The 25,618-nt window shown below is 37.7% G+C and overlaps 1 protein-coding gene across 1 annotated transcript in view; it reads right to left on the bottom strand.

Moving 5' to 3' along the window:
* SNX25 (sorting nexin 25) overlaps positions 1 to 25,618 on the bottom strand; it is a 76,634-nt gene that overhangs the window by 39,335 nt on the left and 11,681 nt on the right. The window contains exons 2-6 of the mRNA XM_040065182.2: positions 24,944 to 25,028; positions 16,597 to 16,813; positions 9,026 to 9,198; positions 7,985 to 8,171; positions 2,576 to 2,646 (exon numbers count right to left, since the gene is read on the bottom strand). Coding sequence (XP_039921116.1) covers positions 2,576 to 2,646; positions 7,985 to 8,171; positions 9,026 to 9,198; positions 16,597 to 16,813; positions 24,944 to 25,028 — 733 coding nt within the window. The remainder of the gene's footprint in view (positions 1 to 2,575; positions 2,647 to 7,984; positions 8,172 to 9,025; positions 9,199 to 16,596; positions 16,814 to 24,943; positions 25,029 to 25,618) is intronic.

A 25,618-nucleotide genomic window follows, 5' to 3' on the forward strand; every position in this document is an offset into this window, starting at 1 on the left:
ATTTTACCCCTCTGCAGTTCTGATGGAGCTCTTAAGAGTTTATTGTACATACATAGAGCCTGAAAATTTTTGGTAGATGAAAACCTGAGTGGACTAATTGAAATGAAAAATCTGCCCTAAATTTGTGTGAACTATAAAAAAATATTGGATTTGCATGCCTCTGTTGGGCATGATGTTTCACATGTGTCAAGCAAAAAAACATCATCACCTTCAGACAATGTGCATAACCATTGGCTATTTAATAAACAAAAGGGTCAGTCCCAATGGCTAACAGAGTCAGCAGTGGTGATCAACCTTTAAATTATATACAAAGTTAGTATAGGAATAAACCAAAAATAAAAGTCCATATCATAATACAAAACTTCAGTGCCCCAGCTAGTGAAATTTCTGGGGGGGTTTTGCTTGTTTGTTTTGTTTTTTGTTTGTTTTTGTTTTGTTTAATTGTACAGGTAGAAATCAAGAGCCCATAAAAATGCAGAATCAACTTTACCACATACCACCAGCTCCATAATATTTCTGTATCTGCTCTGCAGTACCAGAAAATTGTAGCTTCAGAAAACCATGTTTGGAATTTAGAACAGTAGATATTTACACAGAAAAACTCAAGTGAGACAGAGGAGAATTAATTAATAAATAGCTAATTTTAAGAACCCAAACTGCATAAAAATATTCCCCAAATCAATTATTGTCTCAAAAAGACCAATGGTAGCACAAATGGAAATACAGGCTTAGCAAGATTTGATTTTTCATAATGTTCTCAGAGTTAAATTCCCTGTTCTCATTTTACTTTATGAAACAGACTTTCCATTCAATTACCTTTCATCCAAAAAATATTAATATCTATTTCAATAATGTGCACTTGAATAAAAACCAATGCCCACTTTTCCTTTAATCTTGGTTTTATACAAGCAAGACATCCTACTGGAATGCACATTTAGCTCTATTTAAGAGTGCAAACAAAAAGCATTATTGGTGTTGACAACATTATACCTTCCAAAATTTGAGCACAGACCTCAAGCTCTTCTGATTGCCCAAAATTTCCCCACCCTACAGCACGTTCATTTTCTGTTTCTGTATTTTTCATTACACTTGAATTACTTTTTAAAATTTTCCTTTCTGATGGAAGGAACTAGAAGAGGTATTCTTTCTAACCTAGAGAGGGACAGAGATTACATGAGAACCTAAAATCTTGTAGATTTATTTACAAAGCAATTAATTTTACTATCTGTTGCCTTTTTTATTATCATTGATACAACTAAAGCTTACCTGCCAAGCAATGATTTGGTCTGTAATTTTGCCATTAAGATCATCTCCTGAAGATACACTTCCATTTTTACATATTTTGAGAACCATAAAATGTAGTATATGTAATAAATGTAAGTACAACTGTAATATGCACTGCTTTTAAAAAAGGCAGCCATTGCCAAATCATTGCAGAAAGATTTAAGAGCACTTGTTTTTGGAACTCAAAAACATAATACAGAGAGTCAAAATAAAGTCTGACTGACAAATTATGCTGTATCATTCCTTCTGTTTCAAAAAGAGAACAGACTGAAATTCTGAAGAACAGATTGTATGAAAAAGAAAGTGGAAATATGATTCTCAGCATACGAATTTGTAATGTCAGAAATCCCAGTTGCAGCAAGTTCTGAAAATTAATGTATCATAGACACGACCTTCCTCATGATCCATCAGCTTAGATAAAGATAGAGTGGGGGGCTGTCCTAGGGTAACTTTATGATGCTTGTATCCCCAATCGTCTGTTCTGTTTGTGCTGTATATTGAGTCCTGTGCCTTTAAGACTGGTTCTAAGAGCAAGGAGAAGCGCGGAGTTTGTTTTGAGAAAACTGCCCGACTCCTCCACATTCTTCTGCGGACGGCGTGTCTGGCGGAGGCTTGGAGAGACTGCAGGACAGAGATCTTTTTTTTGCTTTTAGTTAGTTTCAGCTAGCTAGGGCAGAGAAGTTCCCTGGACTGTTTTTTTTTCCTTTTTCTTGGAACTGTTTAAACCTGCTCTGGACTGAAAACCCAGGGGAGCACTGGGGGCTGCACCTGCGGCCCACCGGGGCCTGGACCTCGGCATTTTCCAGCAGCGCCGGAGGGACTGGGACTGAGGAGAGGCTGAGAGAGAGCCGAGCTACACCCACGGCAAGGACTTTCTCAATTTGCCATCTCACTTCAGAAGGAGAGGTTTTATTGTTTCATACTATTCATTCTTTATACTTGTATGCACTTCATTTGTTTAGTAAAATAGTTTTTTCCACTTTTCTCCAAAGAGGGTTTTGGGTTTTTTTCCGGACCGGTTGGAGGGAGGGGCCACGTGGGTTTGCTTCCTTGGAGGGATCCTATACAGGGGTTTTCTCCCAAATTTGTCCCAAACCAGGACAGGGGCATAATCATACCATATGAGCTTCTGGAAGATTCAGACAAATGAAACAGAACCAAAACACTAAAGGCATAGCATTCCTAAAATCTGTCTAAAAATCCCACACACACTGATTGCACATGCATGGCGGGAGTTCAAACAGCTTTTCAAAATTATAACAACAGATGTGACTTAAAAATGGAATCTTACCTTTCTGTTTCTTCACTTGGGGAATATTGCTGATTGTGGTTGCCTGAACTATTTCCACTACAATTTGATACCTAATTTTAAAAACAGCAGGGAATAAGGGTGAAGAGAGAGAGGAGAAGAAGAAAAATATAGTATTAATTTTTTACAATGTGTTCTTCATACAGCACACTTAAGAATGAATAAAAATCAAAATACTACTTCCTCCTCACCTGGAAACAGATTAATTTCACAGTATACCTGCAACCTAAGGAGCAGTGTGCACATGGAGCAGGGAAAACAGATTATCTTGGGAAAGAAAAGGAAACATTCAACTAACAGTAACACTAGCCTCTTCTCTCAACTGATGGCATTGCACAGACAGATAATATTCAATAAACACAATATAAAGTCACACTCTAAACATTAAATATGAGTCTTCTGTAGGAAACCAGGATGGTAGTTCAGTTTAAAATAAAAGAGCTGTCTGTAAGGTTCTTCTAGCTAATCCATTCAATACATATATGGAGTATATATAAATTTGTAGAAGAAACAAATTACACTAAAATAGGTAAAGCATCAAAGTACTATACTCCAGGAATAATTAAAACAAGTTTATCAACTAAAACTATACTACACAATAGCAGACAGTTAATGCAACTAGCAAACTGGATTTTAAGTAAAACTGATTTTGTAACTAGCAAATACTGTGCACTCAGCAAAGAAAACTACTGTCAGTTAAGGCTTTCAAAAATGTCAAAGTTCTGGTCATAACCCTCAAGTTCCTTTCAATACACTTACTTTGGTAGCTATTAATACTGGTAAGAAACCAAGTATTCCACTGAATTTGCTATCTATCAAGTTAACTCTTAGATAAAAGCTGAAGCTTCCTGGAAAGGCTGCTATTTCTTTGGCGACTTATTCTTCATTTAAGAAAGAACATGTGATCCTTAAAACATATTCCCCTTCTTTCATGTAAACTTTTTTCACCAATATCACTCAATTTCCCCCATTTCTCTTGCCTCCTGTAACTCTTTTAGGATTTTGGTTGTCTCTGTGAAATAATGAATTTATCAAACAAGGTACAGACAACCAACTGCACATGGAACGTAGTTCCACCTATCTTGTAACTTTTTTCCTTACAGATTTGCTCATATTCACAGTTTCACATGTTTTTATTACCCATACTCAACACCCTTAAAATAGCTTTTTTCCTATTCTTTGTATTACATTAAGTCTGGGAGATGCTTGGACTTACATGCTCCAAGATACTGTTTAGTCTGTTCCTCCCAAGCATGGGCTCTCACTGCAACTACTCAATGGGAATGCTGTACACAACACTGCACCGCAGAAACATCCCCTTGCTACACTGCCAGACCATGGCCCTTTTTTCCCCTGTGACTCTGTTCCAAATATTCTAGCTGCTAGATATTCTGTGGTGTTGGTGAGTAAACATCTAAGGACATTTTAAATGTGATGTATTAATTTAACTTTGAAGAAGTGACTGAGCTTGATAAATTGGACCCTTCACAGCCTCACATCCACATTACTTTCTTCTTCCCTATTCTCTGTTATATTCATGCACTTCTCTCATTTCTTAGGTAAAAGATGATCTAGAGCCAGCAGTAATGGTCTTTCTTACCATGAATTGTGTTGTGACTTTTTGCTGCTGTAATAATAAATATCGGAACAAATACAGTGCTGATCCTGAGAGCAGAATAAAAAACTATCCACCAGCTTATTTCCTTATCACTATTCATTCTCAACTATGCTTTTAATTCAGCATGTCTTTTATCTTTAGTCTTCTTCTGACAGAGAAAGTAAATGTTTCACATCTGATGTGAAAGAATTCATCTCTTCTTCTTTATTTGTCGCAGAATTCCAGTTAATCCATGCTAACTTCTGTCTGAGGGGAAATGAAGGTGAAATTTTACTGTTTAACTTTTTCTTCTTGAAAGGCATAGGGACAACACTCTTTGTGAAAACTTGGTAATACAGAAATAAAAGTATGTCTCCTTTCATGACACGCATCAAAGAAATGAAACATTAGAAAGAGTGAGTTTGAAGGACATTTGTGTATAATCATACAATGGTCCCTTCTGTGAAAGCTTTGCTGAATTGTTTTTCTCACCCCGTTCCCCCCAACAAATTCAACTCTCCAGATGGTGAAGGTATAATAGGAAAACAAATTTAAAAACCCCAAAACAGCTCCCCAGAAATCAGCGAATTCCTTTTTATAAAAATATCATCTCCCCTGATTTCCCTTAAAGGGATATTTCCACAAAAAACAATAGTTATGTTCCAAGAGATTAAGTGACTAAATGTTAGATGCTCACATAGATACAAACAAACTATAAATCCTAAAGTTCTCCAAAATTAATAGTTAGTCACTGTATCATTTAAATGCATTCCAAGAATAAAATCCATAAGAGCAATGCAGAAAATCAATACAATATTTCTTCTTAAGTTAGTGCTTCTAAGCTAGGAGAGAAGCCAGGTTTAGAAAATCCTCGCAGCATTATTATCCTTTCAGAGAGAGCTTTTGCATAGCAGATGGAGACCCCCATATCCTCCCTCACTTTTCTGACTTCCTGGATGAGAGCAACACACCCCTTTCACCCACAGGTTTCCTCTGAACCAGAGGTTTTCCCTGCCTTCCCCACCACACATATCTGGCTATAATCACAAGAAAGCCTAGCAAAACCCTGTTAATGAAATCAGTCTGGAAGGATGCCTTCGGAGCCCTCCCTCCTGTAGCGTCACATGCGTACGCCAAGGAGCACCCAGGAGTCCATGCCTTCTTGACTGTGCCCAGTCAGGAGTCTGAGGAAATGTTTATCACTGTCTCACGGCCTCTTGAACGTGGCAAGGTATTTTATCTTTATTTTATTAAATAGATAATGATCAATCGGCAAAGATAAGAATGACAGGAATGTTTAATACAAAATAATGAGTTTCCAGCAACTGCAGTGCCTTAGGATAAATGTTCCTCAAAGGTAAGCCTACACCGAAAATTGCTACTGCTTGAATGTCTTCTTTACCAAGATGTTACGTGGCAACATTATGAGTAACAGGAGGAGGCCTTAGAGTTCATGAATGCCATGCACTGGCTTAGAACAGACACTGAAAAATTATTTCCAAATAAAACCAAGAAAAGGAATTCTTGATGAGCATAATTACCCAGAATAGCGTCTAACCGGGAAACTCTGTTTAAGTAAAACATTCCAGTAATTTATTTGTTGTAAGAGAACTGGAAGCATTTTCCCCACTCCAACAGACTCTTACTGTGCTCCTCAGTGATAAGTGCACAGCAGCTTATTTGTTTCTTCCTCTTTAATTCCTTCTTTATAGATGTGCCCTGTGGCTCACTGTTGTGAATTACAGCTAAGTACCACCCTTTTTTTTTCTTTTTCTATCCATATAGGGACCACTGTTTGGTTCTGTTAATGCAAATTTGCAAGCTTTCACTGGTTAATCATGAAAGCTTTGCAAAACAGACTACACAAATTCAAGATGACAGCAGGTTGGCCCATCTCTCTCTGGGTGCTCCCACAGTGCTGGAGCACAAAGAGAATGGGAATCCCACAGGAAATGCTCTTTAACCACTATCCCAGAGACTGGCGGTGTACAAACAGAAGAAGGAAGGACACTGCCTCCAAAATCAAATACTATTTCTCTTCAAAAAGATACATTTTCTCAGACATTTTCCACTAAAATACTGATCAGCTCAGACTGATCAACATTTTGTAGCATGTAGAGGAACACATTTGAAGATGATGGCAGTTGGACTTCACGGACTAGAAAGGAAAACCTAGATGCAGCCAAAATCACATTATTTCATAAAGCAGATCTGCTCTCTGGTATTAAAGAATGCAATTTAAAGTGACCTATCACCTAAAAAAAGAACACCGTGAGCATTAATGTGCTTGAACAACAACAACAACATAAGAGTTGGGGGTTTTTTGAAACAAACAGATCCATTAGTGTGATTATGCTAATAAATATGTCAATTAGGTTTTAGGCAGAGTCTAATAGAGACTAATTTCTGCTCTCAGGAAAGGCACGCTGTCCCAGAGTAAAGAGCAAATTTTACAGCAGATGAACAATAAGTAGCCAAGCAACAGAATCATTTCACCATCACCTAAATGTATTTTCCTATACCAGAAATGCAAGTGGTTTCAGAATCAAAGAGAAAAACAAGGGAAAGTATGATGTTATTTATGCAGACCGCATACTCCATCCCACTAAGCCATCTCCTGGCCTGATCAGGCCAAGCCTAACAGAAATTCAGGGTCACAAGAGATGACACAGAATTCACCAGATGTAATCAATATGCATGTGTATTTCAGATGTTGCTGCGGCCATTTGAGAAGAGAAAAAGCTGGCCCACAGCAGCAACAGAGAGGAGTTGGGAAGAGGAAGAACCACCAGTTCTGGCTGGTGGCAAGAGCTTAGGACAAACACTCCAGAAACGGTTAGAGGGGTCCTCCAAAGCTTTGCTCTGCTCAACAAAACCAATTCAAGGACATCTAGGGAGGTTCTACAACAGCAGTATCTCTCTTCCCTGCTTCCCAGTCAGTTGTTCCTTATCCTTTCACATAAATCAGAAGTCAGAGAAACTGCTGTAAAAGATAAGACAAACATAAACAACCGGTTCTTGGGCAAGCAAGCTTGAAATGCAGGCAATATCTCATATTAAAAGGAGAGATATAAGGAAAAAGATGAGACAGAGTGGAATTAGTATGAAAGTGAGCAGGTGCCATTTGCATTAGAAAACAGGAACATCAAACAAACTCATGATATGTAGGAGCTCAGTGATATTTTTTCTGTTTTTAACAAACTCTGTAGAGTTCATTAACATTGTTAAGAAGGACGGAATTGGGTAACACCTGTCTGCAATAGTCCAGGAAAACCTCTCATCCATCTTTGAGTGCTGGAACTCAAAGCCCTTCTTTTCCATGCCAGAGAATCACAGCAAGTTGTTCTGAATGCTCAGTGTCCCTAAGGTCACTATAGTTCACAGTCACCAGACCACCATGGCCAGTCATAATTCATAAAGATAATGAGGAGAAAATCATCCACACTAATAGAAATTCAACATATTTCATCTAACTCCACAGAGGCAAGTTGCAAAGAAGAGTTCAGTATGCCTTTCACGCATTTCAAGCATTTATCCCTTTGAACAGTACAATCATCTCCAGTATACTACTAAGCAGAATTTTTATACATTTTCTGCCATTGAGCTAAAATGCTGATTGCATTAGAGATCTAACAAATTTTTTCGCTTATCATCCTTACTTTCTCTGCTTCACCAAACAAAAAGAAATCTAAAATCAAAATTAAAAAGAAAAATCTCAATCCATTCAAATCTTATAAAGGGCTGGAAAAGAAGCATGTTTGGATTTGAACGAGCTACAGTGAAACACTAAATACCTCAGTTGTTTCAGGAACTCAACATCAGAGCTGCTGTTAATGAGTTTGATGAACTCCTCGTAAGAAGGAGCATATGTGTAGTCTTTCTTCTGATGCTCATTCATCTGTTCTCTGTACTCCAGCTGGCTGAGTAGCATTCGGTTAATGTAATCTGGATCACTGAGCAGTTCCACCACTGGTTTCAGTACTGGAGAGGAAAAATATTTTAAAACAAAATCCTTATGTTGAACAATAACTGCTGTCTTGCAAATGAAAACTGCAGATAAAAGGCAAAAATAAATATCCAAGTTTATAAACATCAAAAAGTCCAAAGCCAGTCTTCTAGACCACACAGTACATTTGAGATTACATATACCTTCTTGATAAAACTAGTTATTCTATTACAGAAATTGATGTACATAGAAAATGCTGAGCTCTATTTGGAAAATTCCAAGTGTTTTTGCTCTTTATGCTGTGTGCTCTGAAGGCTATGACATTAGAGCCAGTATAAATGAAAGTAAACTGAATTGCATAATATACTTGGGACTTCATAATTTCTGAATTTGACAGTGACATAAAAAATGCGTACTGTATTTATAAAGTGTAGCTGATAAAAGCAAAATAAAAATCCCTTCATTTAAAAAAACACATTGGATAAATCAAAGTGTAAAATAATGAATTAAATATAATGATTCAGTTATAGGATCCACAGATTTAAGGATGTGTTTATTCATCTGAATGAAATATAAAAGGCCAGAATTTTTCATATAATCACTATAAATAATGCCAAGGAATGTTGAAGAAGTATTCGTCTATGAAAAAATAGAGCGTGAGAAAGGACAATTTGTGTTTTATCCTGAAATGTGATAAACAGCCTGGCATCAAATCATGGCAGTTAAGTAAGTGTGTGCTTGATTTTGTGAATATAGTGTCTTATAGGCTATCATAGAAATTAAATTTCAGAATGCAGGAGCAGAGCATCAAGACTTATACATGATAAGCTTTTTAATTGCTAATATTGTACATGTACAAATGGTTAACCATCTCTTATCTTTGATCTACCTTTTGTTGCAAGTATTTCTGCAAGGACTATGCGCAAGCTGACAGACTGGACATCCTTTGAGGGTAGGAGACAATACACCAGAACTTGAGAACATTTTTGCAGAAATCTTACTTCTTCATCAGAGCTCCTCAAGCATGAGTGCAGCAAAAAAGGTCTTGGTGGATCTTCCTGCCTAGAGGGGAAAAAAATAAAAAAAGAGAGAAATTACATACCTCTTGTACCAGAAGCCATCTATGATCATCAGTAGTTAATTGATAAAATGCTGCAGCATAAGCACTGGGTTGGTGCTGTGCTGAACACACACAGCAACATGCTGCTGGGTAAGTAAGCCCATGATACACACTGTGCTGTTTGCAGACTCCTCACAAACAAGTTTTTGGATGACAGCCCTGAAAGAAACATGGAGCAAATCTCCCTTACCTTGATTTTGTGCCCAGTACTGTCTAGTTTATCTCCTTGGAGATACCAATGGTTTTCTGGACTTTTCCGAACATGTTTGAGTGAACTCCTTAGTGCAGGTCACAGCTGTACCTTTTCTTAATAGAAAAACAGCTGTGGAAGCAGAGACAAGGTACCCTAGCAGTTCTTTTATGGCCACATGTCTGATGTTCTCCACTCCATTTTAACAACAAGGTGACCAAGCCAGTGGTTCCAGACAGACAGACACAGTGTCACCTGAGAGGCGCCACAGTCATTTACAATGGCAGCCGAGACTGGTCATCAGTTGAAGGCCCTAAGGTGCTACAAAGGCTTGTGTCTGTCTCATAGCAGTACCTGCTCCTGTGTTCTGTAACCTCTGTTTTCTTCCCAGAGCTGGAGGCTGCCATCCTCGTTAGGTTAGGTTGCTGTTCTAGTCAACTGACTGTTACTCACAGAGCTACTCTAAGCCCATTGCCTGTGTTTGTGGAAAAAGTGACCATGAATTGTACACAGTCAAACCCAATGTTTTCAGTTAAACATCACTATATGCCCAGTAGTGACAGGCAGTATCGTGTAATAACTAATTTTTGCCAGTCAGTTCAGGAGGATGAAAATATGTTGGAATAGTAACAGTAACTCTGATTTTGTTCTAGTAATACAATAATTTGTCTTAAGGAGACTAAAATTAGTTTTACAATTAATTTTAAGAAAAACAAATGTAAATATGACATTTGGGGTTGATTTGACTAACATCTTTAACTCAGTCACAAATCAAATGTTTTGTTTGCAATCACAGATCATGAAAGGTGTTTCCATTGTTATAGGTGGGACAAATTTCAAAACAAGTCCCTTGGAACATCTTGGATAGAAATAGTCTTCTCTGAGGAGTAATGGTTTATGAAGGTGACATGTAATCTTCATTATCAGCCAGTCCAGGTGGTTCAGCTGACTGAGCTCAGAAAGCTGTTTATCTTGTTCTGGTAGGATCTTTTCTCAGTGGCAGCTAAATGCACAGCTATTTTCCTCAGTGCATTTCTACTCCTCTTGCATACTTCAGACATGTCCTGAAGCCTCCTCTACACCACATCAAACATTCCCTGTCATGTTCTCCCTTAAAGGCATTCATTATTTATCCCAACCCAGACATATCCTAGGCAGGTTACTGGCAGAAAGTCCGGGTCATTTACCTACAGCCACCTCTTATTGTGGAAGTAAAGTCTTCCAGACAGGTTGGTGCACCTAAAGTCAGCCACTTAGAAACACAGCTTAGAAGCACATGCAAAATGCTGGCAAACAGGATGACTCACAGTGAACATAGAATAATTAAGGTTGAAAAACCCTTTCAGATCATCAAGTCCACCAATAAACCATGTCCTTAAGTGTCACATCTATATGGACTTTTAGCACTTCCCAGGACAGTAATTTTACCACTTCCCTGGACAGCCTGTTCCAATGCTTGACCATTCTTTTAGTGAAGAAATTTTCCCTAATAATGTAAACCTCTCTTGGCACAGCTTGAAGCCCTTTCCTCTTACCCTGTAGCTTGTTACCTGGGAAAGGACACAGACCCCCCCCAACCTGGCTACAGCCTACTTTCAGTCAGTTATGGAGAGCAATATGGTTTCTCCTGAGCCTCCTCTTCTCCAGATTAAACACCATAGCTCCCTCAGCCACTCCTTTTAAGGCTTGCCCTCCAGACCCTTCTCCAGCTTTGTTGCCCTCCTCTGGACATGCTCCAGCACTTCCATGCCTTTCTTGCAGTGAAGGGCCCAAAACTAAACCCAGGATTCAAGATTCACCAGTGCCACATACAGGAATTATCACTAGAAATGATTCCTGTGTATTAACAGCCACGAGTTAGAACTAAAAGCAAATGGTGACTGCTTTTTGGCTTGGGAACAAACCCCATCTTTTTGGGACACATTATTTCTAGGACATCTTGCATAGTATTAGATCACAATATACTTTCATGGCATGTGCAAAGCATAAAATAGAGCCATAACGCACAGAAAAATTCACTGAACTGAGATTAGCCTTCTTTGTCTTCAATATCTGTCTACAAGCCTCCTGAGGAATGCCAGTCTGTTTGGGACTGCAAACACACTGGAGCATTAACTGTACCTATAGTATCACCCGTGCAAGAGAAGTCTGTTGTAAAAATTTATTCCCAGTCAAGAGCCAACACATACAGCTTTGCTGAGCTGGACCTATGCCAGGACTTTTCTGACACACAGTCAGAAGAACACAAATGGAAAATGGAACAGAATAAACAAGCACATAGGCAAATATTTGGTTCTTACCCTTCTAATTTGTCTAATGTGTTCCTGCCTACAGGAATGCAAGGAGGGAGCAGAGTTGCCTGCTCTCCAGTTTACAGGCCGTTTAAGAAAATCTTCATTTTTCTTTTTTTTTCCTGCAGTTATCTCCATTAACTAAGAAGATATGACTCTCTAGAACAGGTTTTCCTAGCCAGATTATATCTACGTGTGATCTAAAAAGCAAAGGGGAAGATACTTATGAAAATAATAGAGAAACAAAGTCTTCAGGAAATTCAACTTTAAACAAGACTTGCCTGTCAGTGCCAAACAGTTCTGTCAACAAATCCTGCAGTATTCAGCACTGTTGGGCAAGAGAAATAAAAGGAAGACTGAAAGCAGGAGAGGAAGCTTGGGGGGAGGCTTTACAGCTATCGAATAAATCAATATGACAGTGATAAAACAGACAAGACAAAACATACTGGTTTATACCCTCTTTTGCATGTATACAGGAAGCATTACAGTTCTATTTGTCTCAATATTACCATTGACGAGCTTGCAGGGAAATACTGTGTGTCAACAAAACATCTGGCCAGTAAACAGCAGCCCTTTTAACCCAGGCTTCCCCTTCACTGATACGCATCAAAAAAGACAGCAGTGAACAATCACAGAAGTATTATTAACACCACTGCTCATCTACCAAGCCATGTCTGTTTACTACCTTGGAGAAAGAGCTAAGATGTCCTGATCGTGAATATCCTTAAGGCTTGATATAAAACCTAGATCTTCATTCTGTGAGAATGTGGCACTGTTCATTTTGCAGAGACCAACAAGAAAAACAGAAACTTAAGTTCAATCCAGATACATGGACGCAAAGCAGAGCACTTCTACATCCCTCCAGCATCAACAGATATTAAGCACCATTAAATAACCCAAATAGTAACATAGACATTATTTCTTTTCTTATCTAATTCTGAACACGTATTATTAGCACTGTGTGGTTGGATTTTCCAAACAAACAGTCCCTTAGTAATCACAGAAAACTGAACTAAAACTGTGTACAGATATTTTTAGACAGAGCTTTAAAAGCCCAGTCAATTAGCCATAAATTCTGAGCACAACTGTGTGCAATGAACTAATATAAATGTGGCATTCTAGCAAATAGTTCCAAAACAGGCATGATACAAGCTCTCTAAACCAGGCTCAATTAATCTCCTTTAGACAATATTCGAATAATGGCAAGTGGCAACTTAATTCATTTGTGTCTTCTTGAACAATTAAGACTGAAGTAATAGTGACAATAGTCATCTGTCAAGATGCAGGTGACTTCAGTGATTTAAAACAGTAGACAGAATATATGCTCTATACAGTATTCTTACAGCTCATATCCATCTTCTCTCCCTGTGAGCTACAAAGCCAGCCTTAACCTTGCTCAAATTCATTTTCTGTAATTTTATGAAAAGCCTTCTCTGAAATTTTAACACTATCCCATACTTCTATATAGTGTCAGAAAGGAAACAGATTTCCTGCAGTTGCCCCTAAAGCACTGGAAGATTAAGCTGCAGGGTACAAATATAGATCCACAGACAGGACCTGCCAAAGTGAGTTTCTTGTACCAGGTCTGTTCTGAGCTGTACTTTTCTTCAGGAATAAACTGACACCGACTGTAACTATCCTCTGCTCGGAGCCACTTCATGCATTTTACTGCCTGTGTATCCCACTGAGTGTTAGCAAGGTTAGACTTGACCCCTTACTGCTGCCCACAGTTCATCCAGTGCTTTATAAAGGAAAGCAGAAGACCAGATTTGAAGCAGTATTCCTGAAGGAAGCAGTTAAAACATTACCAGGATTACAGAATTATCATAATTTCCTTCCCATACGATAAGTAAGCAACTCTGAGCCAATATCAACACCTTTTTAACAACAATACCTCAATTCTCAGGAATGCAGAACCTATGGCCATTTCATAAGACTGGACACCTGAGCTTCCAGGTTTCCCAATACAGCAGCCTCATGGAAATCTTTTTTCCCTGAGAATCTACTCTAGGAATCCATATTTTTGACAAGGACCATCTGGTAACTGTCTGCATTGTAAAGACTCAGGAGGGTTAAGATTTGGCATTTGTGGTTGGATTGTATGCACCTGACCCAAAGCACCTTTGACAAACATAAGTCAGTTTGCTTTGAAATTAGGCAGTAAGCAAATTTACACACACACACACCCTCCCCCCTAAAAAAAACCTGGCCAAAATAAACCCATGCCCCCCAAAAAATGGGCAAAAAAGAAGAATACAAACCTCCCCCCCACCAAAAGGGGTCTGTAAAAATTAACAATTCCTGTACAGGAAATTACTAGAGAGAGAGAGAGAGAGAGATAACAAAATGTTTCCTTCAGCCTTGATATTTATCTAGTCTTTCAAGAGACAGCCTTGCAGAGCTCTATTTAAGTCTCAATCAGTACAATTGTGTGCTGAAGTGCACGTGCAACTCTAAATAAGTGGCATCAGTATATTCAACATTCACCATGCATTTTCATTAAACCGACTCTGAGAACTACCAGAACCACAAGCAGGCTGTATCTCTTCACCTATATCACCCTCAGAGCTATAAGCTTCTTGACAATGCAGCAAAGTAAAAACTGCCTGATAATCTTTGCAAGACAGTATAACAAATATACTAGAGAAAAGTATCTACTTAAAAAACCCAGACAAACAAACGGAAAAAAATATATCACATAAACCCCAGAAAGCACAACAAAAAATAGAAATAGTGAAAAAAGCCAAACCCAAAATTTCCACAGCTGCTATTTTATCAAGATAAATCAGCAAGTTTTATAAATCATTTCAACTTATGTTCATGGTGCATAAAACCTGTCATTTATACATGTCACAGTTACCTCTTTCAGGAAAAAGCATTTGACATGTCGTATTAGTAACAGAGGGAAATAACCTATGAAAGGCTTACAAACCATGGCGTGACCCTATCAGCACCAGGACGTCCTAATGCTTATTACGGTGTCAAAGTTATACTCAATCATTAACAGGAAAACTTCCAAACTTCCCACACTGAGGCTTGAAAACAAATGGTGAGCTTTAGACCTGGTGCTACCCGTGGGTTGAATGTAATAACATGCTCAGGCCTTGGTTTTTCATGACTAATTTGCTCTCAGCACTTTCATACATAGCTGTTCCTATCGCAACAAATCTCTACAACTTCATACTAATCCCCTTGCTACACCTTTCCAGAGGCTGACTGTGATAACCAGCTCTTGGTATTTCTGGTTTCTGGCAAATGGAATTATAAAAGAAAAGCAAGATCTGTGGGAGGTATTTAGTTGCTATCCAGGCAACTTGGATGCATCTATAGAATTAACCAAGTTAAATTTCAAGTGTTAAAACTCCCTTTGTATCAGACTGCTCTTGATCGGTTTGTGGTGGCATCACCTTTTATTTTTACTATCTTATCACAATACACAATGTAATCACAATAAAATTTGAAGTTATATACCCTATACAGGCCAAGGTATTCACCCTGCCCAGGAAAATTAAGAGTTATTTTCTCTCCTTACCCTGTCTTTAAAAGACAGAAAACCAAAGGAACATTATCAAAACATGTATGATCCAAACTTTAATCCCCAAACAGCTTACCATACTGATCACTCAAACAGCGATTTCCCCACCTTCTTCATTCTTTAACTGTTCAAAACAAATTCTTCCCAAAAGCAAGCACTCTATTCTGATAAAGGACAAGTGCAAGCATGATACTTAAAAATCAAGGAGCACACTTAGGAGTTTTATCTGACCAAGAGATTTCTACCTCATTGCAGAGCTAAAAGAAGGTAGTACCTCGAACCCACTCCAAGATCTACTGCAAAGTACAAACACCTTAATTTCTTGTTTTCTTGAATGTAACCACCCTTTAGTGTCTTTTCTTTTTCTATGCGTTAGCTTACATAAAAAATTAGCTAAGATCTACCACAAGTACATTAACCCTGTCTTCTACTGCAGAAGAGAAAGAATTGTCAATGGCAACAACCTGATCACTGACAGAGCAAAATTGTTCTTTTTTGTCTGAAGGAGTGTCAAAAATACATGGATCTAACTGTAGGTAAAAACAACTTCACAGAATAAAATGTAATCTAAATCTGAGTGACCAAAGCATATTCCATTTAGAATAGCCAAAATGCAGGTAAGTGCAGATACTAGACCAAATTCCATGCACAATTAGACAAATTGTGCATTCAGCTATGGGAACTGCATAGGCTAAGAGATCTCATTTGCAATTATAATTTGGGTGGAACTCTAGTGTTCAGGGGAAAGCTGACTTTTTCAAGGATCTTTCAAAGAGATCCTTGCCAGAAAGCAGATTTACTAAATTAGCAAGATAACTTAAGCAGAGAAAAAAAATACAGCCAACAATTTTTCCACTAGAAAAATCTTGTTACTGCAGGACAGGTCACCTACAGACATCACCAGGCTTTGCCTCCCAGGGCTAGAAGAAATGGAAAACTGAACAGAATTACTCCTGGTGCTATTCTGGGAAAGGTGCAAATAACTATCTTCTTGTCTGTTGACTGCACTGACAGTGGCCCTTCTTTCCCTTACATGTTCACAGTACTTTGGAGAAACTGCTCACACAGCCCACCTCCATCTGTGAACAAAGGATTCATGGATTAAACTGAAGAGTAGTGAATCCAAACCCTTAGAAAAAGAAATCTAAGTGTTTCCTTACAGATGTCCTGAAGCCTGCTTGATCTCTAAAAGTGGTACTAAGCTTGAACTATTTTATTAGTTTCCTACAAAAGCATTATACGCAGTCTTCATCACTTTGATTTAGTACATCTGTAAGTAAAGAGAGAAGCAGAAAATTCCACTGAAATGCAGCTTTGTTTTTACCTGGCATTGGCTCCTTTAAGGTCACAGAAGTGTGAGAGTAAAGCTTTCACTACATCGTTGCAGACGACTTTAACTACATCAATGTGACTCAGCCTCTGTCGCAGCTGCTTGGCAATCTCCCAAAAGTCTTCAGAGAGCAGCTGGTACAGCTGCCCCTCATCTCTGCTGAGTTGCCCATACCAGGACAGGATGTAATCTCTATAGCTGTAGTCAAACACTGAAAAGACAAACAAAACAGTAAATAGCAAAAACTGCAAAAGGACGAGGCACACGAAGATAGGAAAAATATAATCCTCCACCCTTCTCAAAATCTGTATGGGTAATAGGCTTCACATCCACTGCTTGCCAAAGAAAGTCAGGTTGGCAAGGTTACAGCCATCTGCACCTAACAGGTTACTGCAGGTCACTCTGCAAAGCAAAACCTTTAAGTGGATTTGCTCAATAAGGTTACCAGCTACACACAAACCTCAGATTAATACCTGTCCCTCAGTGGTGGCTTTGGTTATATGAACCACCATATAATCTGACTGTGTCTAAAATGCTCTTTACATAGGAAATGAAGAGCCTCCATTCCAAAGTCATGGCTAAAAAGTGGAGGTGGTAAGACGTTTGGATTTCCAAAGACATATATAGCACAGAACACCACCACAGAAAGTACATTATAGGATCAGAAGAACTAAGAGAGAACGAGTGGATTAGTGAGACCACATGAACTTCAAAAATGGTGAAGCATTCCAAACCATACTGACAGGCAATAACCAATATCACTGTAGTTGCAAATCCCATGGCAACACTGTCTTCCACCACTCTGACTTTGCTTTTTGACATTTGTGTGCCACCAATTTTACTGATGTTTCACTCTCTCAAATGTCCTGGAGGTGTTCAGGGAGAACATATGAACTATTTATCAGTTCCAACAAGACAGGGGAAAAGCTGGGGTTGTAAGAGTCAATTTGCATCTACCAGAGAGAGAAAGAGGGGGGGAATAAAGTCATGTGCCTGGTAATTTGAGCAACTTCTTTACTAAACAAGCTGGTTTCAAATTTTCATATCAAAAGTCTTATCTCATTTATCAGTGTAAGCCCATGGTGTAAAGTAACCATAAGACTCCACAATTTCTTACCTTCCACTTTGATAGAAATTGTTTGTCTGGTAAATTATGCAAATTATGAAAATCTCCCTGGCACTGGCAACAGTGAACTAATAGCATATTAACAGGGCAACAACTTAAATATTTTCACCTGTCTTTTCAGGTAAAACTAGCAAACCTCAACCAACATAACCTTGATGAAAACATTTCCCGAGAAACAGCTAAAACTGATAAAAGTTTCTGGTCAAATGCTACACAAACTAGCTTCCTCAAGTTTACAAAGAAAGAAACTGAGTCACTTCAATGAGGATGCTGAAATATATAGTTAAAAGCCTTTTGCTAAGTCATTTCAAGACTTTTTAATTAATAATTCAGAAAAAAATCCACAGTTCTTTAAACAAACACACAACAGGTTTGAAGAGGTTTTTTTTCCCTGACCCAGGAGAGATAAAAGTATGCAGAGCCATATAGCAGGATAAGAACTTCCAAAATACTTTTCTAAAATAGATGAAATCTTTCACTGAAAACTCTCACTCACAAGGACTACAGAGTTATAAAGACAGTTGTAAAAAGGAGTGGTCTTCTGATAAGCAAGCAGAGGAATAATCTGTCAAGACACCACAGAACACAGGGAATAACATTTTAAAATATGAAGTTTTATTACTTGTCTCAAGTCTTCCAACAATACACATTTTAAGAATCTATTTTTCCACACCTGTCCCTATGTCCTTCTGCAGCCACCTTTTTCTCATAGCTGAGTTACTCTCTTCTGTTGCGAGGTCTGAAACGCTGTGCAAAGCTGATCACAGCACAGATTCCTCCTTTTCATCTAATCCATAAGAGACAAACAATTTCTCAAGTGCGCTTGAAACACACTGCAACTGTGGTATTTTTCAATCAGCATCACTGGCAGGTAGTGACTCTTCAGATTTTCTTACAGACACCCTCTCTATCCTTTGCAAGGGTGCAAAGTAGCTATTTCTTCAGCATCTTTTGCCCAAGAGGACAAGCCATGGTATGGAGTGGTGGCTCCTATAGAAGTCTATTCAACAGAACTCGACAAAGCAAGTGTACAAGAACAGAACTTGCATCCCGATCCCTTAAGGATATATTGTCTTTCAGATAAAATCTATTTCTAATGATCATTAATTTATAATTATTTTTAAGCAACTCCGCTCCAAAATGAGCTTGGTTTCCAGCACACTACATAATACATTCTTTTTGATTCCTTTTAGCCACTCATGAATTCTGTCACATTCAATGCAAAAGAACCACAAAATCTATTGGCAATATTAAGCTAGAGACAAAAGATCATCAATCATCACCAAAAATCAACCATGCAATTATGAAATATTTCATTTGCGTTTAACTCTGCCAGTTACATACTTTCAACACCTTAAAAGGATTACAGTGCTTTACACCCTATTTTCCTGCACCTGTTTTACAACTCTCTTACTTTACGTGTCTCCTGCAGTTTCCTTCTCACTTCTGAACATTGTTGACCTTCCTGCATCACAACAGTGCTGTTTTCTATAAAATTCAGGGCTCTTTAGAGCACAGGATGTATGCCCAAGTAAACAGTGAGACAGCTTTTGAACAAATAAAATTTAAAAAGGACACCAGCCACACGCACTAACAGCAGCCAGTTTAAGACTGGGTAAGACACTGCCTTGTGTCACCCTGGTCATGGTGTGCAGATGCTGCTTTAGTTTCATGCCTATTGATGCAGCTGGTGTCTTTTCAGCACTCTAAAGAAAAACAGAAAACAAATGTAACTATTTTATAGAGAGCGGCTTGCTTCCTTCAGAGGAGATATCTGCTCATGCATCTACTCTCATTATTTTTATACTACATGTTCTCTAAAACATTGAAAACAACAGTCAGAAGACAAGGAAGGAATAAAAAAAGAAGCAGAACACATTCAGGACAGAACCTTCCTAACACATCCACTATAAACATAAAACAAATTTCTTCTGATCAAATCAATTGCGGTGACCACAATGAGTCTGGTGCAAAACTGTAGAAATTTCTACTGGGTTTTCTAAATTAGTTCAGAAGATCCAAGTCCCAAGTTAATACAACGTGATTAAATGCCATTCCCATGTGAAATTGAAGTTGAGCCTGTTCAACTACTCTTTTTAAATACTGTAAACTCGAAGAGTATTGGGAGTAGAAAGCCAGAAGCTTGTGTTTAGTGAGGACACCCCTCCAGACGTTTCCTTCATTCCTACTCCTACACAGGTTCTATAGTAACTGCTAACTCTTTCTTCATATTCATTCATTCAGAGGTTCAGTGACACCACCAGGGTCTGCAGGTCAGACTGCCTTCAAATCTCTAATTTGCAGAGAACTAGAGTTTTTATATTGTTAAGATTCATTATCCAACGTCATTAAAAATAACAAAAATCTGAAGAACAAGGATTAAATGCCTACTCTTTTTCCCAAAGCAGTATTAAAAAAACCAGAGCATAACTATTCTATGCAAATGTGGTTATATTCTATGCAAATGCATAGAATGCATAAATATTTTTATACATTCTATGCAAATGCATAAATATTCTATGCAAATCCCAAGTTTCAACAAGAATTAACTGCCTTTTCCCGAAAACCCTGGAGAAGCCACAACCACTACATTAATTTATAGTCAAATCCAAAACTCTCCTGTGACTGTATGAGCAAATGAAGAAAAGGTATAGCTACAATACTGCCTTGAGTTATTCTAGGGCAACAACCATTGCAATCTGTAAGAGAAATACAAGGGTAATGTGAATTGCATTAGAATCCTGAAAGAGAAACCACTATCAAAAAGCCAAGAATCATTACCAGAAATCTGTGCTACTACAACACTAGAGCTTAAATGCATGATGGAGTTATAATAAACTATACTTTTAGAAAAATATTTTCAGTAAAAACTTAACGGAAAAAGATGACAGACTATAACCACAGCTCAGTACCTGTCAAAGTACTGCTCTAGAGAAGTAAATGCTAAATGCTTATTTACTTCTTACAGACACTACTTTTTCACCCTGCCAAAAGCTAATTCAGACAAAAAAAACCCAAACAACAAAAAACAATGACAAAAATTTGAAAGAAAATTTAAAACCCCTATATTAAAGGTGAGTTTACAATTACTAATAAAACTACTAATAAATACTCTAAATATTCAGTTTTATAATTTCCAAGTCATTAACATCTAAATTGAAAGATATTAAGGCCATTATTCACTTATTGTATTTTAGATTTATGTTTTAGATATACAAGTCAAGAGGATAAGGTTTTATGCTTAATATTAGCTTTACTGAAGTTTCTCATGGCTACTAAATCTTTACTTAGACCATGGTGTAAAAGGCTGACAGAATGACGTCTAAATGCCAACATTTCAGTGACTGTGAACTAGCAAGAGTGGTTTAAAGATTTCAGTGCTCTTCTAAAGTTTGTGTTTGGAAAACCTCTAGCATTTCCTGGTTCACTTCCATATTCAAATTCTATGAAACTGCCAGGTTTGGCAGGCTAGACACTATCATTGTGCATGGATGGATCGGTCCTGTGTGAAAGGAATCCCTGACAGTCTCCCAATTCTCCAATTTTTTGTTCATTTTTATTAAAATTTTACTGGCATTTCTGTCTTAACTGATTTTTTATGCAGGGGAAAAAAAAAAAAAACAAAACATGAAAATATACAACCAATATAAAAAAAAAAAAGTGTTAACATATCTAGAAAATGTAGTAAAATAAAAAAATCAGGCAAATTTATGTCCAAATTATTTTCCACATGCACCCTTTGCCAAGAGTTCTTGGCTTCAAGTGTTTGAATCCCAATAGCAGAGAGAACATAAATTCAAACTGGTTTGCTGATATTGTGGACCAAAAAAAATTTTTTGAAATAATTTTAAAAAAACCAAACAAAAAAAACCCCACACCAGCTTTTCTAATAGAGAGCAGCAGGAGTTACTTCCAATTCTTTTCCTAAATGTCAACATGCACATTTTAAGTTGGGCAATGAGACAGAGTTTTTCCCAATCTTTTTGTAAAGGGCAGTACAACCTTACATCCCTAACAGAGTTAGATCACATGGGATCAACACAGACAGGCAAGATCTAATCCACAGAAAGAATCTAATTAACTACCCAAATTATTTCCGAAAAGATCACCTCAAGGCAGGGTTAAGCCCTGAAGATAACCCACTCCAAAAGAAGAGTTGACTCTCTGGCAGGAAATATTTTAAGATCTAAGAAACAGGTGAATTTTCACAGCAGGACAATTTCACCAGTAGAGCTCTGCCGGAATTTGAGCTATGGCCTGTACTGTGTTACTTACTCATCAACGATGCAGTAAAGCAGCTAAGTGATATGAAGACCATTTTTCTTGGCGCTACTAAAACTGTAGAGACAAAGACCGACTGTGAAAAACAACAAAAAGACCACAGGATTTGAAGCAATAAAAAGGGAAAATGAAATTCAGTTTCTGGGAGGCCAGCTGCCCCCAGAGCAGATCAATCTCCCGACAGCTGCAGCGTGAACCCGAGCAGTGCAGGCTGTGCAAAGCAGCACGAGTGTGACCGGACACAGCCTCTCTCAGGAGACATCTTACCACAGCACTGTGCGGATGGAATTCAGACAGGCAACAGGTAGCGCTAAAGGGTATTTGTAGAAGTGGCTTATCTTCTCTTTGTCTAAGATAAATGAAGGTCAAATAAAAATCAAATCAATCTCTCAAGAGAAAGCATGAAAAGTACTGAAAAAACATTTCAGTGTTAGTTACTCAAGTACTGCCAACTGAAAGGGACTCTTGGGATTGACCGCTAAAGGCCTTTTCTTTTTGCCATATGCAACAAGGAAAATCTTCATAACCTTACACTTGTTCTGATTTTGAACACTTAGATTTCATAAAACACAACACCTTGTGGCAGGGCTAATTCACAGCTTTCCCTCACCTAGTATCTACAGCTAATGCAAGTATCCCATAATTAATAAAGAAGCAGCACCCTATAAACACCAACCTGTTACACTTCTCTGCTCTTAATGGAAAATAACAAAGACATTTAGGACAGAGCTGTAAACCAACATATACAGAGGTTCCTTCTTGGTAGTGTTTAGTGAGAGGTACATTGTAAAAGAATGATTTCCAACAATTTTATTACATGGGCTGCAGCAAGACAAGAAGCTATATAAGACACAGGTAACTATTATCAGCCAGTGACCATCACAGGAAAACTATCTAAACATCTAATAGTTATTGAAATAAGACAGATGGTTGAAACACAAACATGGGTGAGTCCTTCAGTTAAACCAAGGATATGAGCACTATCTATCTTTCCAACTACATTTACAGACTCTGATGGGAACATCAGGGAAAATGCAGTAAAGCCAGTGGCAGCTTGAAGTGACAACCTCAGGTGAACAACAATAACTGTGTGAGAGACAAGTCCACACCGAGTGGCTGTAACACCAGCAAAAGCACGGCATGACTTACAGAAAATAGCCACATCTGGAGGGGTGCAAGGTAGTTAGCAACTAACAGCAAACCCCAGGCAAACTTTACGCTATGATGAAAAACAGCTGAAGAAATCAGAATTAACCAAAGGGCTGTCCCTTCATACCCAGCAACAGCATTTCTGAAATGATTACATTATCCATGCATCTCCAAGGAAATGCAAAGAGAAGTAAAATCTGGTTAAAAAAACAAAAAAACAAAACAAACAAACAAAAAAAAAAAAAAAAAACCACCAAACAACAACAACAACAACAAAAACAACCAAAAAACAACCCACCCACCCCCCAAAACCTCAAGAGGCACTAGGAGTACAAACTGGTCCCCAAGATTAAAACCTCATTAAAACTGAATGTCTCCTAGCTAAATCAGTAAGGGTCTCTAAAGTATTTTATTGAGTAGCACATTACATCTAGACAGTAAAAAGTTGTAAAAAATTCTGGAATTTATAAATACTTTAATCCTAATCAGTGCAAGATTGGAAACACAAATGCAGATGGTATTTTTTATATCACTAGTAATAAAGTTTTATTTAACCACAAACTTGTGGGGGAAAAAAAACCAAACCAAATGAAAAAAAAAAAAGAAACCAAAACAAAAAACCCCAAACCAAAACAAAACAACCAAAACACCATTCACATCAAGACAACTACAAATTTCAGAACTGTCACAGGCAAGAAGTCCTGTCTATTTCCACAGAGACTGATCATTTTGTGCTAATAAAAAATAAACTATTGCTTTTGGGACTGCATTCAGTCTTTCAAACTGATTGCAGTCAGTATCTCAAGCTTAAGATGACTCAGTCACCTTTCAAAGTCAAAACACTTTGTATGGTAGTGCAAAAAGTACAGTCTCATTTAAGTCAAACCACAAAACAGAGAATTTGGCTTCATCACTCAGGCCTGGAAGAAATAAAATCTGACAAGTTTGCTCTTCAAAATTCAGCGTGAGAATGGAAGGTAAAAGCTACTCTGAAAAAAAAAAAAAAATAGCAGAAAGGCATGAGCTGTCACAGCATAAGGTACTTAATCTGAAAAATGAATCGTTTAAGTATTAGTAACTTTCTTTCAGCCTTACTGAGTAGGGATGGCCTCATGCATCCAACTCAGTGATGACATAGGTAGGCAGTGTTCTAATTTTATGATTTTGCTACATATCCTGCTAATAGCAATTCATAGAAATAACTTTAAAAACAACACACATACCAAGTTGTCATAAGGCAATAAATCCATTTAAAGAAACTATAATTTTCAAAGATACTCTCCATTTATGAAAAACATAGGAAAAAGTGCTGCAAAGAAATCTTAAAGGAAAAAGTATTCAAAATTATATGAAATATTTACAAAAGGCTGATATACTGTATCAGCCAGAAATACAAATGTTGATTTTAGATTCAGTTTTAATGGCAAAAATTGCACTAAATGGGAAGACTGTATGCAAGAGTCTATAGGATTTCTCAATTTAGGAAAACCCAGCCAAGAATATTTTAAGTGCTATCCCTGCGCTTTGTGCATAAGTATTAAGGAGTGCATTTCAATGTATTTCTGTAAAAAAACAGCCACTACAATAACAAGACACCAGCTCAATAGTAAAAACAATATCATATTACTTACTACATGTGGATTTCTTGAGAAGACTAAGACCATGCCATTGTATTTTATATCATGGAAGAAACCAGGATCCTATTCTAAAGTCTTGGAATATCATGCAGTTACGGTTTGCTAAAAGGATGAGAGGTATTCAGACTCTAATGCACCCAAGACTCACCTTCTTTCAATGCTTTATCCATATTGTGAGAAATAACCACTCTTCTTGATTGGATTGAATCATGAGAGCTTCCAGACCAATTACTCTGAAATTCAAACAGAACATACTTCATAAGAGGAAGAAATAAACCAGAAGTTACAGAATGAATAAAACTGGAATTCAAGGCAATAGTACTGTATAATTCGGTGTTTATACAAATATTGTCACCTCATATGCTTAAAACAGAGGAGCACCAATTGTCTATGAGGTTATTTTACATTTTTCATTAAGCACATATTAAGACTTGTGTATCGTACACTGTACAACTTGCAAAATTTCTTAAGTGAAGGTTTTTTTGGTAGAAAGGAGCTGCATCCATTTGCAAGACAGTGCACTGAGAATAGGACATGCACATAACAAAACAAGTGGAACTCCTTTATTCAGTATTTTCACAGCAAATAGAACATTTTTATAGCCTACTGTGACAATGGACTTAATTTAGCCTCGTAAACTACTTTTAGAGTACCAAATACAAAAATACAAAAGGAAGCCTTTAGATCTGCTACAGTAACTTTGGTTCACATTCTTTTGTGCTTCTTTCTTCAAAGATACTTCTGGCCCTCTGCATTCTAAGCAGCTGTCCTATACAAATATTTGTCTTCGTTGGAATATTCACTCCCACAGTGTCCAAACAGG

This window comes from Hirundo rustica, chromosome 5 (assembly GCF_015227805.2).
Source record: "Hirundo rustica isolate bHirRus1 chromosome 5, bHirRus1.pri.v3, whole genome shotgun sequence".
NCBI lineage: Eukaryota > Metazoa > Chordata > Aves > Passeriformes > Hirundinidae > Hirundo > Hirundo rustica.